The 12259-nt window shown below is 57.7% G+C and overlaps 1 protein-coding gene across 2 annotated transcripts; it reads left to right on the top strand.

Moving 5' to 3' along the window:
• The first annotated feature begins 599 nt into the window (after positions 1 to 599).
• On the top strand, positions 600 to 10560 carry BCAT2 (branched chain amino acid transaminase 2). Of its 2 annotated transcripts, XM_080827747.1 has the most exons (11): positions 600 to 638; positions 4147 to 4221; positions 4582 to 4785; positions 6954 to 7064; positions 7155 to 7274; positions 7372 to 7535; positions 8371 to 8513; positions 8684 to 8769; positions 9013 to 9153; positions 9230 to 9304; positions 10119 to 10560. In XM_080827747.1, the coding sequence occupies exons 1-11, from the start codon at positions 615 to 617 to the stop codon at positions 10155 to 10157; spliced, it is 1182 nt and encodes a 393-aa protein (XP_080683873.1). In that variant the 5' UTR covers positions 600 to 614; the 3' UTR covers positions 10158 to 10560. The 2 variants fall into 2 exon arrangements, with proteins under 2 accessions (XP_080683873.1, XP_080683872.1); XM_080827746.1 differs by lacking the exon at positions 600 to 638 and having other exon boundaries at positions 3874 to 4221.
• The last annotated feature ends 1699 nt before the right edge of the window (positions 10561 to 12259 follow it).

Below are 12259 nucleotides of genomic sequence, written 5' to 3'. Positions count from 1 at the left end.
AAAAGTTATAAAGAATATACATACATTTTCTCCTTGGAAGGAAAAACTATATTCCAACGGGGGGGGGGTTGACTGCGACCCCTTCATCCATCCCTACCTGCCACCCTTTTCAGAGGCCTTTTCCCAGGGTCCTTTTCCTTTTCATTTGCATGCTAGATGCGCCCACCACGACACTTACAGCAAAGCACTCTCTGCCTTATCACCAAGGGATGGAGACACGCAGACTTTCCAGTTCTTGGTCTTTTAGCTCTTACCTCAGGCTGCTTATCCTCGTTAGGGTTCCGTGACAGTACCTATTAAAATGCATTAAAAAAAAAAACCCACAAAACTTCATGCACTGTCTTGCGCAGCGATCGTGTCGCGGGAACAGAATCTGGGTGGGAGTTGAGAGGAGGGTGCATGCCCACCTACTCCCCTAGCCCCGCTGATTCCAGCGCATGCGCCCTCTGGCAGAGCCCAGCTCCCCACCCGCGCCCTATAATTGGGGCGGCCCGACCCGCCTGCCGCGTAGAGCAAGCAGCCCTCCAGCGGGAGGGGGCGTGAGCGGGGCGGGGCCGGAACGTCTCTCTCCCGGGCCGCGCCCCGGGCGGGCACAGTTACCCGCCGCACCGACCATGGCCGCAGCCGCGCTGGGACAGGTGGGTTCGCGGCCCCGGACCGGGGACACGGGAGAGGGGGTGGGGAGGCGGGGGAGGCCCACTTCCGGGTGGACCACTGGCTCTGGGCCCCGTCCGGCTTCGCGCCCCCGGCGCTCGGGTTCCGCTGCGGAGCGCCGAGAAGGAGGGGGTCTTTTGGAGAGGAGCACGAGGCTTTAAGGGCGAGGGAGGTGGAGGGAGGTGGTTGGTGGGACGGGGCCACCGGCGCGAGGTGCGAGGGAAACACGGAAGAGGGTACAGTAATGGGACAGGCCCCGGGCTGGGGCGGGTGGGGGTGAGGGAGGGGGTGACCGCCGGCCTGTGGGGGCGCCGGGATAAGACGCCCCGAACTTCTGGGGGTGCGCGTAGGATGAAGGCGCAGATCCCGGGTCTGGACCGGGAGTTGGACCCACGGCCCCGTTCTCTTGGAACTAGAAGTTAAGATGTGGGCGCCCTGTCCCTGCCAGCTCTTCTCCAGGGCTGCGCATCAGCGTTCCAGCTTCCCGCTGTCCCGGAGGCGGGTCCTCCCGGTCGCTTCTCACCCAGAAGAGGTCGACCGGCAGAGTTCGGGAGAGTGGGGTTTTTACAGCACAGTTTCTCCGCGAGGAAGGAAACGCTAACAGCTCACAGAAGGGATCTTTACAGCCGTGCCCGGCGGCACCATCACCCTAGGAAAAGTGGTGTTGGCGTCCTGTTCTGCCCCTGCCCCGCCCCGCGACTCTTGCCCCAGCTTGATCGCGAGCAGGGCCCATTGTTACTGTTCTGGGTTTTGGGGTGACTGACGCTGGGCTATCCCTGGGGCCATCTGGGCTCTGATGGTGCCACTCCTGGGCTGCGGTGGGAGAGTCCTGGGCTATCACGGGACAGATCTACTTGTGATGGGATCCGTCCTGGGCCATCATGAGGACCGTTTGGGGCTTTGACTGGGACCGTTTGGGGCTGTAATAGGGACATTCCCTGGCTGAGACAAAGGATAGCACTGCATTACCGGGGGGACCCTTCCTGGGCTGTGATGGGGGTGCCGTCCTGAAGCGTGAAGGGTAGTGCTGAGCTATGCAAAGACAGTGCTGGGCTCTGATGGTCACATCCCTGCTGAGAGGACACCCCTGGACTGTGCTGGGGGCAGTCCTAGGCTGTAATGAGACCCCAGGAGGCTCCATCACGTTGCAGAGCCCTACTTTGTGCCTGTCCCCCTCCCTCTCCCCTTCCTTGTTTTTTAATTCAGCCCAATTTTTTTTTTTTTAATTCAGCCCAATCTTTTCACACTCTTTGTCCCAGTAGCCCATCTACCATGCCCTGGACCCAATCCCCATGGCTTGGGGTGTCAGATGGTAGAGCCCTTTCTCTGAGCTGAGGTGAGACACCCCCCGCCCCACAGAAATGTCCTGGAAGGATAAAGTTAGCTTCTTCCAGGACAAGAGGGTATTGATGGCCAGAGGGACCTCCCAAGTGCGTGGTGGCCATTGCTGATAGTCAACCTGGGCACTGCCTGGCTCCTTCTCTCTAACCCGTGGGTGTGTTTTTCTGCCTCTCCCTTCTCTATCTCCTGGATATACTCTGTCTCTAGGCATCCCTGAGTCAGTTTCTTTCCGGGTGTTGGCATCGTTCTGTCTCTTTGGTTTTCCTCCTTTCTCTGGGTCTCCTTTCACTTTGTGCTCTCGCCTGAAGGCTGGTCTTTGTCTATTTACTTTCTCCTCCCTCAGCCTCTCTGTATCTCACCCTTGGCATTTGTCTAGATTTCTCCAGACTTGACTTTACCTGAGTTTGTCTCCCAATCTGTCTCTTGTATCAGTCTCTCTTTATGATCATATCTGCTTTGGCATCTTGTGTTCTTGATTTCTGTTCTCAGTTTTGTTTCTTTTTTTATTTTATTTTATTTTATTTTTTTAAGTAATCGCTCCACCCAACCTGGGGCTCGAACTCAGGATCCTGAGATCAAGAGTCACCTGCTCTTCTGACTGAGCCAGCTAGGCACCCGCCTCGGTTGTGTTTTCTATTTCTGTCTATTTGTTTTCTCATTCTTGCTTTTCCCTCCCTTTTATTTATTTTATTTTTTTCCATTCCGGCCTCTCCTGAGCGTTGCTCTCCTGCCCAGATACTGGCTGTCTCTGCCCTGGGTGTCTATCCTTTCTCTGTGCTCTGGGTCTTACCGCCAGAGTTGCGCGTGCTACACAGCGCCACCTAGAGGCCATGCTGTGGACCCACACTCTCATCCGCCCAGAAGCCCTTGGGCCCTGCACGATGGGGAACCACACCTCAGACTTCACGCTCCACAGACCGCATCGGCCCACGACTCACCTACTGACCGGTGACCGCTGCCATTCATGTTGGTTCTCACTGACTGGTGTCCGCTCACCCAGCTCACAGGGCAGGAAATGGCTAGGCTGTTCTGTCTGCACCGGCCTCAGGACCCAGCTGCTTTCCTGTCGAGCTGGGAAAGAGGTGTTGTGAGGTCAAAGAATACTGGGGAGAGGCCACCCTCATGGACAGACAGACTGGCTCTCCCTTGTTTGTCTCAGGCAGGCCACAGATGTTTGTCTGAGCAGGGTCTTTGTTGATGACTAGGATCACACCCCAGGTCCATGGGGCTGCCTCTCAGCCCTGGGGTCTGAAGGGAATTGGAGTCACTGGTGTCCAAGGTATGGGGCTGGGAGCTTAGGTAATCTGAGCCCAGTTGGTCTAATATCCTGAAAGAATAAGGACTTGGACTCCTGGATCTGAGACAGAAGGGGCTGGGGGCCTGGACTCCTGGGTCTGAGAGAGGAGGGACCGGGGACTGATCTCCTGGGTCTGAGGGAAGAAGGGCTGGGGGCCTGGGTTCCTGGGTCTGAGGGAGGAGGAGGCCAGAGGTCTGGACAGCAGGGTCTGAGGCAGGAGGAGGCTGGGGGCCTGGACTCCTGGGTCTGAGAAAGGAGGGACCGGGGACTGATTTCCTGGGTCTGAGGGAAGAAGGTCTGGGGGCCTGGGTTCCTGGGTCTGAGGGAGGAGGAAGCCAGAGGTCTGGACTCCTAGGTCTGAGGGAGGATGGGGACAGGGGCCCAGCTTCGGGGTTCTGGGGAAATATGGCCTCTACATTACTCACTTTTCTAATTCTTATCAGGATTTGGGCCCCCCAGGACGCCTTCACTTACCTGTACACTGTGCCTCGCTGTCTTCTGTCTGAACTGATCTCAGGGCTGGGATCAAAGTGCCCAGGGGTGGGAGGTGCCTGTGTTTGACTTTGCCCTAGCACGTAGTCGATGGGAGCTGATTCAGCCCTTGCTAGGGATTGTCCTTGTGAGGACAGGGAGGGGGTTTGGCCTCCTTCAGGACTGCCTCCCACTAGGTGCTGATCTGACAGAGGAGTGGACTTGTCCAGGATCACATGGTCCATCTAGAACATACTGGGCCTTGGACAGACCAGGACAGAGAGGCCTCCCAAGTGTATGATGGCAAAGCAGGCACCAGGGTCCCCTGCTTTCTCTACCTTTCCTGGCCTCACTGCTTTTCTTTCTTCTGTCCCCATCCCCAGATTTGGGCCCGAAAACTCCTCCCTGTCTCTTGGCTTCTGTGTGGCTCCAGAAGATATGCCTCATCCAACTTCAAGGTGAATGGAGGGGAATGTACTTTTGAATCTCAAGGTGGGACTGGGGCCAGGACTGCTGGGCCTGAGTTGGGGAAGGGATGGGGGGCCAGGACTCTCAGGTTTGAGGAAGGGGTGGGCAGCCGGATTTGGGCATCTCCAAAAGGACCCAGGGTCCAAAGGTGAAGGTGTTTGGCAATAGGGTCCTATTAGTCTGCTGTAAGGCTGTGGGAGAAATGTGATAGCGTATGTCCCAGAAGCCTCTGGGGCTACAGGTCTTTTTCGTCTTTGGATCTTAGCCCCAGAGGTTCATGGGAGTTGTAGTTTTTCACTTTGAAGCCGCAACCCGATTTCAGGATACCTCGATCTCCTGTCTTTTCTCAGGCTGCCGACCTGCAGCTGGAAATGACGCAGGAGCCTCATGAGAAGCCTGACCCCAGCAAGCCCCTGGTGTTTGGGAAGATATTCACTGACCACATGCTGGTGGTAGAATGGAAGGAGGAGAAGGGCTGGGGCCGGCCCCGTATCCAGCCCTTCCAGAACCTCACGCTGCACCCCGCCTGCTCCGGCCTCCACTACTCGATGCAGGCACGGCACCCAACCTCCCTCCCCGTCTCTTTGCATCTCTTCCCCTTGCCGTGTGTCTCGCTGGCTCCATTTTTCCCCGGGCGTGCACACACTTTGTGTTTCTTCTTGCTCAACATGTGTTCCCTGAGGTCTCTCGTGTTCCGGGCCCCCTGCAGTGTGATGCCGGGGTCCCCAAGAAGAGCAGAGCCAGTTCTTCCCCTCGAAAACCCCATGTTCGGGTTACAGCCCCAGGCAGTTGTGCCCTGAGGGAGGCCACTGAGGCATTGCGGGAGCCAGAACAGGCACCCATCCCACCTCTAACCTGAAAGGAAGTAGGGTCTCTTGCGGCAAAGAAGTGTAGGGTGTCAGCGGGAGAGGGAGCCACCAGTACAAAGACACAGGACAAAGGAGAGCCCGGCGTTTCGGGGGACTTGGGGGATTGAACACGATAGAGGAGGCTGAGGATGTCATCAAGGGCCTCCGAGGGGCTGAGGGCTGGCACCTTGTCGAGGGCGCTGGGGGCCATGGAGGGCTCCGAGGAGGCATGGAGCAGGTCAGCTCTGGCTGTAGTGACACCCCTGAGGCTGACTGGAGGATGAGCTGGAGGGGAGAGCTGGAGGCCAGGAAGCCGGAGCTGGGGCCAGAGCGGGGGGGGGGGGGGGGGGGGGGAGGGACGGAAGGGTCTGGCAGGCTGGACCAGAGCAGGGACTGGAGGGCGGAGCATGGTGCCCAGAGGCGTGGCCAAGGTGCTCAGCTAGGCCATGGGGCTGTCCCCCTGTGGGGACTCCTCTGGAGATCGGCTTTGCCGGACTTGCCTTTGAGGGGCCTTTGAGGGAAGATATCGAGGAGGCATTCAGGTTATGACTTAAAGCTGTGGCTGAGAGCAGAGTCCTCCTGAGGCAGCCTCCGCGCTGACAAGAATTTGGATGAACAGGTTTCAGCCCTAGTAACCGGTTTGCAGTGTCAGCTCAGGAGGCTGAGATAAGAGGGGCCAGATCCTGTGAGGCCTCCAAGGCCAAGGTCAACAATAGGCTGGGGGAGCGGATCAACTTGGTGGGATTTGTTGTTGTTGTTGTTTTTACTTGTACAAATGTTTTGGGGCACCTGGCTGGCTCAGGCAGTGGAGAGTGTGACTCTTGATCTCGGGAGTCATCAGTTGGAGCCCCACAAAGGGTGTAGAGATGACTTAAAAAAAATTTTTTTTTTAAAGTTTTTATTATGGGAAATTTCAAACATAAAAATAGAATGATCTATAAGCCCCCCCACCACCACCCTGCTTCATCGGCGAGCACCTGTGGGTCCCCATCTGGACTCCCATCTTCGTGCCCCCCCCTTCCCCCTTTTGAAGCAAACCCCGGACTTTTCAGTATTTCACCCATAGCAAGTTCAGTGCTTCTCAAGAACTCAAGGAATCTTTAATTTTTTTATTTTAAAGATTTTTATTTATTTGTCAGCAAGAAAGAGAGAGAGAGCACAAGCAGGGGGAGCAGCAGGCAGAGAGAGAAGCAGGCTCCCCATTGAGCAAGGAGCCGGAGGTAGTGCTTGTTCCCAGGACCCTGGGATCATGACCTGAGTCGAAGGCAGACGCCTAACCAGCTGAGCCACCCAGGCGCCCCCCAGGATTCTTTAAAAACAGAACTTGCGGGGGCACCTGGGTGGCTCAGTGGGTTAAGGCCTCTGCCTTCGGCTTAGGTCATGATCTCAGGGTCCTGGGATCGAGCCCCGCATCGGGCTCCCTGCTGAGTGGGGAGTCTGCTTCCCCCTCTCTCTCTGCCTGCCTCTCTGCCTACTTGTGATCTCTGTCTGTCGAATAAATAAATAAAATCTTTAAAATAAATAAATAAACAAAAGTATTTAAAAGGAAAACAAAAAACAAAAAACAGAACTTGCACGCCTTTGCTGTTCCTGAGAAATCGGACCAGTAACACGGAAGGGATTTAAGCAGGGTGATCCCTTGGCACCTCTGGGGGGTGTGTCTCCTGTCTTCTGGTCTCTCTCTGTCCCTCTGTCTTGTCTCTGCCTCCTCCTCTTCCTCTCTGAGCTCAGCGGGTTGAACTCTCCTCCGGTCTGTCTCTGCATCTGTGTCTGAGTCCTTGCGTTTGAGGCGCTGTTTCAGGATCTCTCCATGTGGCTCGGGGCTTCCCTGAGGTGGTGTTTGAGTTCCATCCCCCACCCACCCGTCCCCGCAGCTCTTTGAGGGCATGAAGGCGTTCAAAGGCAGCGACAAGCGCGTGCGCCTCTTCCGCCCCTGGCTCAACATAGACCGGATGCTGCGATCGGCCCAGCGCCTCTGCCTGCCGGTGAGGGGCCCTGGCTGGCTCCAGGGGAGCAGGTTGGGGGGTGGGTGGTAAGGGTGGGGGAGGGGGCTGACTCGTGGGACTCCTGCCCAGAGTTTTGATAAGGTCGAGTTGCTCGAGTGTATCCGACGGCTGGTGGAAGTGGACAAGGACTGGGTCCCTGAGGGCAAGGATTCCAGCCTCTACGTCCGGCCTGTGCTCATCGGAAACGAGGTAGGCTGGACTCCCTGACTGGGGCGTGGAGGGGGGGGGTGTTGGGATTGGGGGCCTGGACTCCTGGGTCCCTGATGCCACCTTCCGCCCGCCGCAGCCCTCGCTAGGCGTCACCCGCTCCTCGCAAGCGCTCCTGTTTGTCATTCTCTGCCCCGTGGGTGCATACTTCCCCGGAGACGCCGTGGATCCCGTCTCCCTCCTGGCAGACCCAACCTTCATCCGGGCCTGGATGGGTGGGGTGGGTGACTACAAGCTGGGGGGGTAAGTAGTCCCTGCAGCAGTCCCTCCCCCAACCCTCCATATCCCCCTACGTGTCCAGGATGCTGGACATCCGAGACACTGGCTGTCGTGCTTCGGGTGTGGATCTGTGTCTTCGGATGTCAGTTGCCCTTCCTGTCTTGTTTCACATGGCTGGGGACAGCTCTGCTTGCCCTTGGGAATGGGATGCTGTTGGCACTGTGGCGGGGGTGCCAGGGGAGGCCGTGCTAAGCGCTGTGGACACATCGGCTTAGAATTTGGCCGGGGGGAGGGTAAAAGTCAGTGGAGAAACCCTGACTGGCCGCCTGGGAAGCCTCCAGAAATGGAATTTCTCCTTAGCTCATCGGTGTCTCCCCTGAGCACCGAGGCTCGGCCAGCGCCCCGCCCTCCCCACCGCCACGTGCAGCTCTCCTAGTCCCCTGGGCCTCCAGTGACTGTCATGCTCTGTGGGGACTTCCTGTGGGAAGCCAGGGACCTCGGCTCAGCAGGCAGGGAGGGTACCCCCCCCCCGGTGATCCAGGCAGGAGGTGGGGTGACGGTGTGTTGGGGATACCGAGTGTGGCCCCAGCTGGGAGCTTCATACGGGTCCTTTCCACACACCTCCCTTGTGAGGTCTCCCAGGGCCAGACCCTGTGCCCAGCGAAGCTGGGGATGCAGATGAATCAGGTGCCGGCCCTGTCTTCCAGGGGCCCCCAGGCTAAAGGGCGCCCCAGTACCCAGAGCAGCCGGCACTGATATGGAAATGGCTGGGGCACTGCTCACTGCGCGGGGTTAGTGAGCCCTCAAGTGGGTCTGAGGGAGGAGCCCTTTCCTGGTCAACCACGCTGCTCTCTGCCAGGAATTACGGACCCACCGTTTTGGTGCAGCAGGAGGCGAAAAAGAGGGGCTGTGAACAGGTGCTCTGGCTCTATGGGCCTGACCACCAGCTCACCGAGGTGGGCACCATGAACATCTTCATCTACTGGACCCACGAGGATGGGGGTGAGCCCTTCTGTGACATCCCCCTCCCCCCGAAGTGGGTCTATCATAACTCCTAGCCGGCTGTGGGGGATTGGGAGTGGGGTGGTGGGTGGGTTTGGCTGGCCTCTAAGAAGATGGGCGGGTGGGCCTGAGGGCATGAGGTAACCCTCCAGCCCTTGAACTTGCCCCAGTGCTGGAACTGGTGACCCCCCCGCTGGACGGCGTCATCCTGCCCGGAGTGGTCAGACAGAGTCTGCTGGACCTGGCTAGGACCTGGGTGAGGGGTGCCATGTCCGTGTCCGTGGGTGGCTGAAATGATGGGCCACTGCCGGGGGCGGGGGGTGGGCGGAAGAACTTCAAGAGGCCCCAGAGGCGGCTGTGACACCCCATCAGCACGTCTCTGCTCCCGCTTCTCCCTGGGTGTCTGTCTCCTCGGGTGTCTTTGTCCCCGTGCCCTGGGAGGACGAGGCAGGGCTCTGCGGCGGGGGCCTGTCCTGGGCTCACGGGTATCGCCCGGCAGGGTGAGTTCCGGGTGGCAGAGCGGAAGATCACCATGAAGGAGTTGTCGCGGGCGCTGGAGGAGGGGCGGGTCCGGGAAGTCTTTGGCTCTGGCACCGCTTGCCAGGTCTGCCCTGTGCACCAAATCCTGTACCAAGGCAAGGTGAGGTGGGGGCCGCCTTCGGAAACGGGAGGGAAGAAGAGGGGCTTCGCGGTCCTCACGGCACGGTCTTCTCCAGCACCTGCACATTCCCACCATGGAAAACGGGCCTGAGCTTATCCTCCGCTTCCTGAAGGAGCTGAAGGCGATCCAGGTGAGATGCACCGGCTAGGACGTGGGCTGGATGTTTGCTCCCCGGGAAGTTGCCGTCCCAGGAGCCTTTGGACCGGGAGCCCTCCTGCCCCGAAGTCCCAAGAGCCAATAAAGGCTCCTGCCGTGGGCCTCTGGGTCCCAGACCGAGTCACTCTTCGTTTCCTGGGAGCCTCTAAATGGTGACTCGAGGAATCCCCTTCCCTCCGCCTCTGTGGCTCATGCGTGTCCTTGCGGTGGGGACCCCTTCCCAGGGACCCATGGGAGTTCGGGCCGAAAGTCCCGCGGGGAGCCGGTGGAGTCCTGGGCTTTCCCTTTGGCCTGAGAAACTTCCTTCCGCAAGTCCCTGGACCCTCGTGCCCCTCTGTGGCCCAGGAGTATTACCTCTCATAAGCCTCTGGAGGTGTTTCCATTCATCTCGGCCGAGTTATCTTTCGTGAGAACCTGTGGGCTCCTTTCCCGGCACTCGACCTAGACCTGCCTTTCCTGTGAGGTTCTCTAATGTCCTGTGCATCAGGACCTAGAACACCACCTCTCCTCACTCTCCGGGACGTCTCAGCAGAAAACGACCACTTTTCCACCGAAAGCCTTTTGGGCCTTCCAGTAACTCTTTGCAGAACCCCGTCTCCCTTAAGCCTCTGCGCCCACTCGGCCACGGTTCCCCTTCCCTACGGTTGTAGGCCGGCTTGCGGGAAGTGGACTACATTTCCCATGAGGTCCCGGGGCGCACATCGGCAACCATTTAGCCTGGGACGCCGCCGGGCTTGCTGGGAGTTGCAGTGTGACTTCCCTCTCACCTCGCCTCTGTTGTCCCGCAGTACGGAGCAGGAGCCCACGACTGGGTGCTGCCAGTGTGACGCTTGAGACTCAGCGCTACCTCTCCCCGGATCCACCCCCCACCCCCGCGACATCTAGTCCTCCACGGACCCTCCCCTCCCTACCAATGACTCACCTGAAGTGCAATATGAAATAAAAGGCCGGGGGCTGCCGGGACGCCTGGGTCTCTGGCGCCCCCACATGGTCTTGACACTCCCAAAGCCATAAGGGTCGGACCCAGGCGTCTAGGCCCCCAGCCCCGCCTCTCAGATCTTGGGGGATTTGGGCTCCCCGCTGCTCCGTGTTGTGGGGTCAAGGATACACTTTGACCCGACCCGACACGACTTCGCATCTCTCCGTTCTCAGACCGGATCTCCCGGTGCTGCTGTTGATTTTTTTTTTCCTTTTGCTGCAATTTTGAAATAAATGCCAAAGAACAAGCCATTAGCTGTTTTCTCCAATGATGCAACTCAGACGCTCTAGGGTTTTCACCCGCAATCCTTGTCCTGGGCCTTCTTTTTTTCAAAGACGCGGCAATCCGGGCCCCCAGTGACCTGGCGGGTTCTCTGATGTGGGAGATTTTCGCACCTCCTCACACCCTGAGACGAGCCTCTTGCCCCCACCAACCCACGCCTCCTCTACTTTCACATCTTTGGGAAAGCCCCACTGGACATCCAGTCACTTGGCCAGATCCCTCAGAGCTGTACGCCTTTCTCCCCAAAGTCCATCACTCAAGTCCTGTCCCCCCCGGGCGCCTAGGTGGCTCAGTCGTTAAGCTTCTGCCTTTGGCTCAGGTCATGATCCTGGGGTCCTGGGATCGATCCTGGGGTCCTGGGATCGATCCCGCGCCATCTCTCTGCTTGGTGGGAAGCCTGCTTTGCCCTCTCCCACTCCCCCTGCTTGTGTTCCCACTCGCTGTATCTCTTTCAAATAAATAAAATCTAAAAACAAAAACAAACAAAAAAACCCGGCCCTCCTGTTCCCAGCTCTGCCCTGTCTTCCTCTTCTGTGTCCTCTCAGCCCCTCTTCAACCCGGTTCTTGTCTTCTCCTGCCTGGACCCTTGCGCTACCTTACTGGCTCTCTGCAGCCAGTCAGGCCCCCAAAGGGTCATTGTCCACCCAAAGCTGCCTCTGCTCACTCTCTTCCCAGGGCTTCCCAGCACCACGGCCAGTACTGCAGCTAGTGGGCCCTGGTGGGTGAGGAGTGGGGCAGGATGCTTTGCCCTTGGCTGGGGGTGAACAGCAAAAGCCTGTAAAACTGGGGCGCCTGGGTGGCTCAGTGGGTTGAGCCTCTGCCTTCAGCTCAGGTCATGATCTCAGGGTCCTGGGATCAAGCACCACGTCCAGCTCTCTGCTCCGTGGGGAGCCTGCTTCCCCCTCTCTCTCTTTGCCTGCCTCTCTGCCTACTTGTGATCTCTCTCTCTGTCAAATAAATAAATAAAATCTTAAAAAAAAAAAAAGTCTGTAAAACCTAGTCCCTGTTCCCTCCCTGTGGCATGCCTTTTGTCCCAACCTTGGCTCTTTCACACATACACTTTTTTTTCTTTTTTAAAGATTTTGTTTATTTATTTGACAGACAGAGATCACAAGTAGGCAGAGAGGCAGGCAGAGAGAGAGAGAGAGGAGGAAGCAGGCTCCCCGCCGAGCAGAGAGCCCGATGCAGGGCTCGATCCCAGGACCCTGGGACCATGACCCGAGCCGAAGGCAGAGGCTCTAACCCACTGAGCCACCCAGGCGCCCCCACACACATACTTTAATTATGGTCGTGTGTAGCTATAGAAAGAGCCAGACCTTAGGGCCGGGATAATGTAGGAAAATGTTGGGGTTCAGAGCTGACGACCTAGGAAGAATTCTGGAAATGTCTTTGGTGCAAAAAGCTGATTTTACTTCAGCATGGGGATAGGATCTGTGGGCAGAAAGCTGTACTGGGGTCATGAGGAGTGGCCTGTTAAATACTTCCAAGTTGGGAGGGGGTTAGGGATAATGTAAGAATCTAAGAAATTTTGGAAGCGTGGTTTCCAAGACCCTGAGGGGGGTAACTGTTGTTAGGAGAAGGTCATTTATTACTGTCTAATAAACCCTCAGTCATGAGACCCTAGATGTATATCAGTGGGCCCTATGCTTGGGGGATGACAGTCAACAT

The sequence above is a fragment of the Martes martes genome (genome assembly GCF_963455335.1).
Source record: "Martes martes genome assembly, chromosome: 17".
In the NCBI taxonomy this organism is placed as follows: Eukaryota; Metazoa; Chordata; class Mammalia; order Carnivora; family Mustelidae; genus Martes; species Martes martes.
This window is presented reverse-complemented; position numbering and strand designations above follow the sequence as displayed.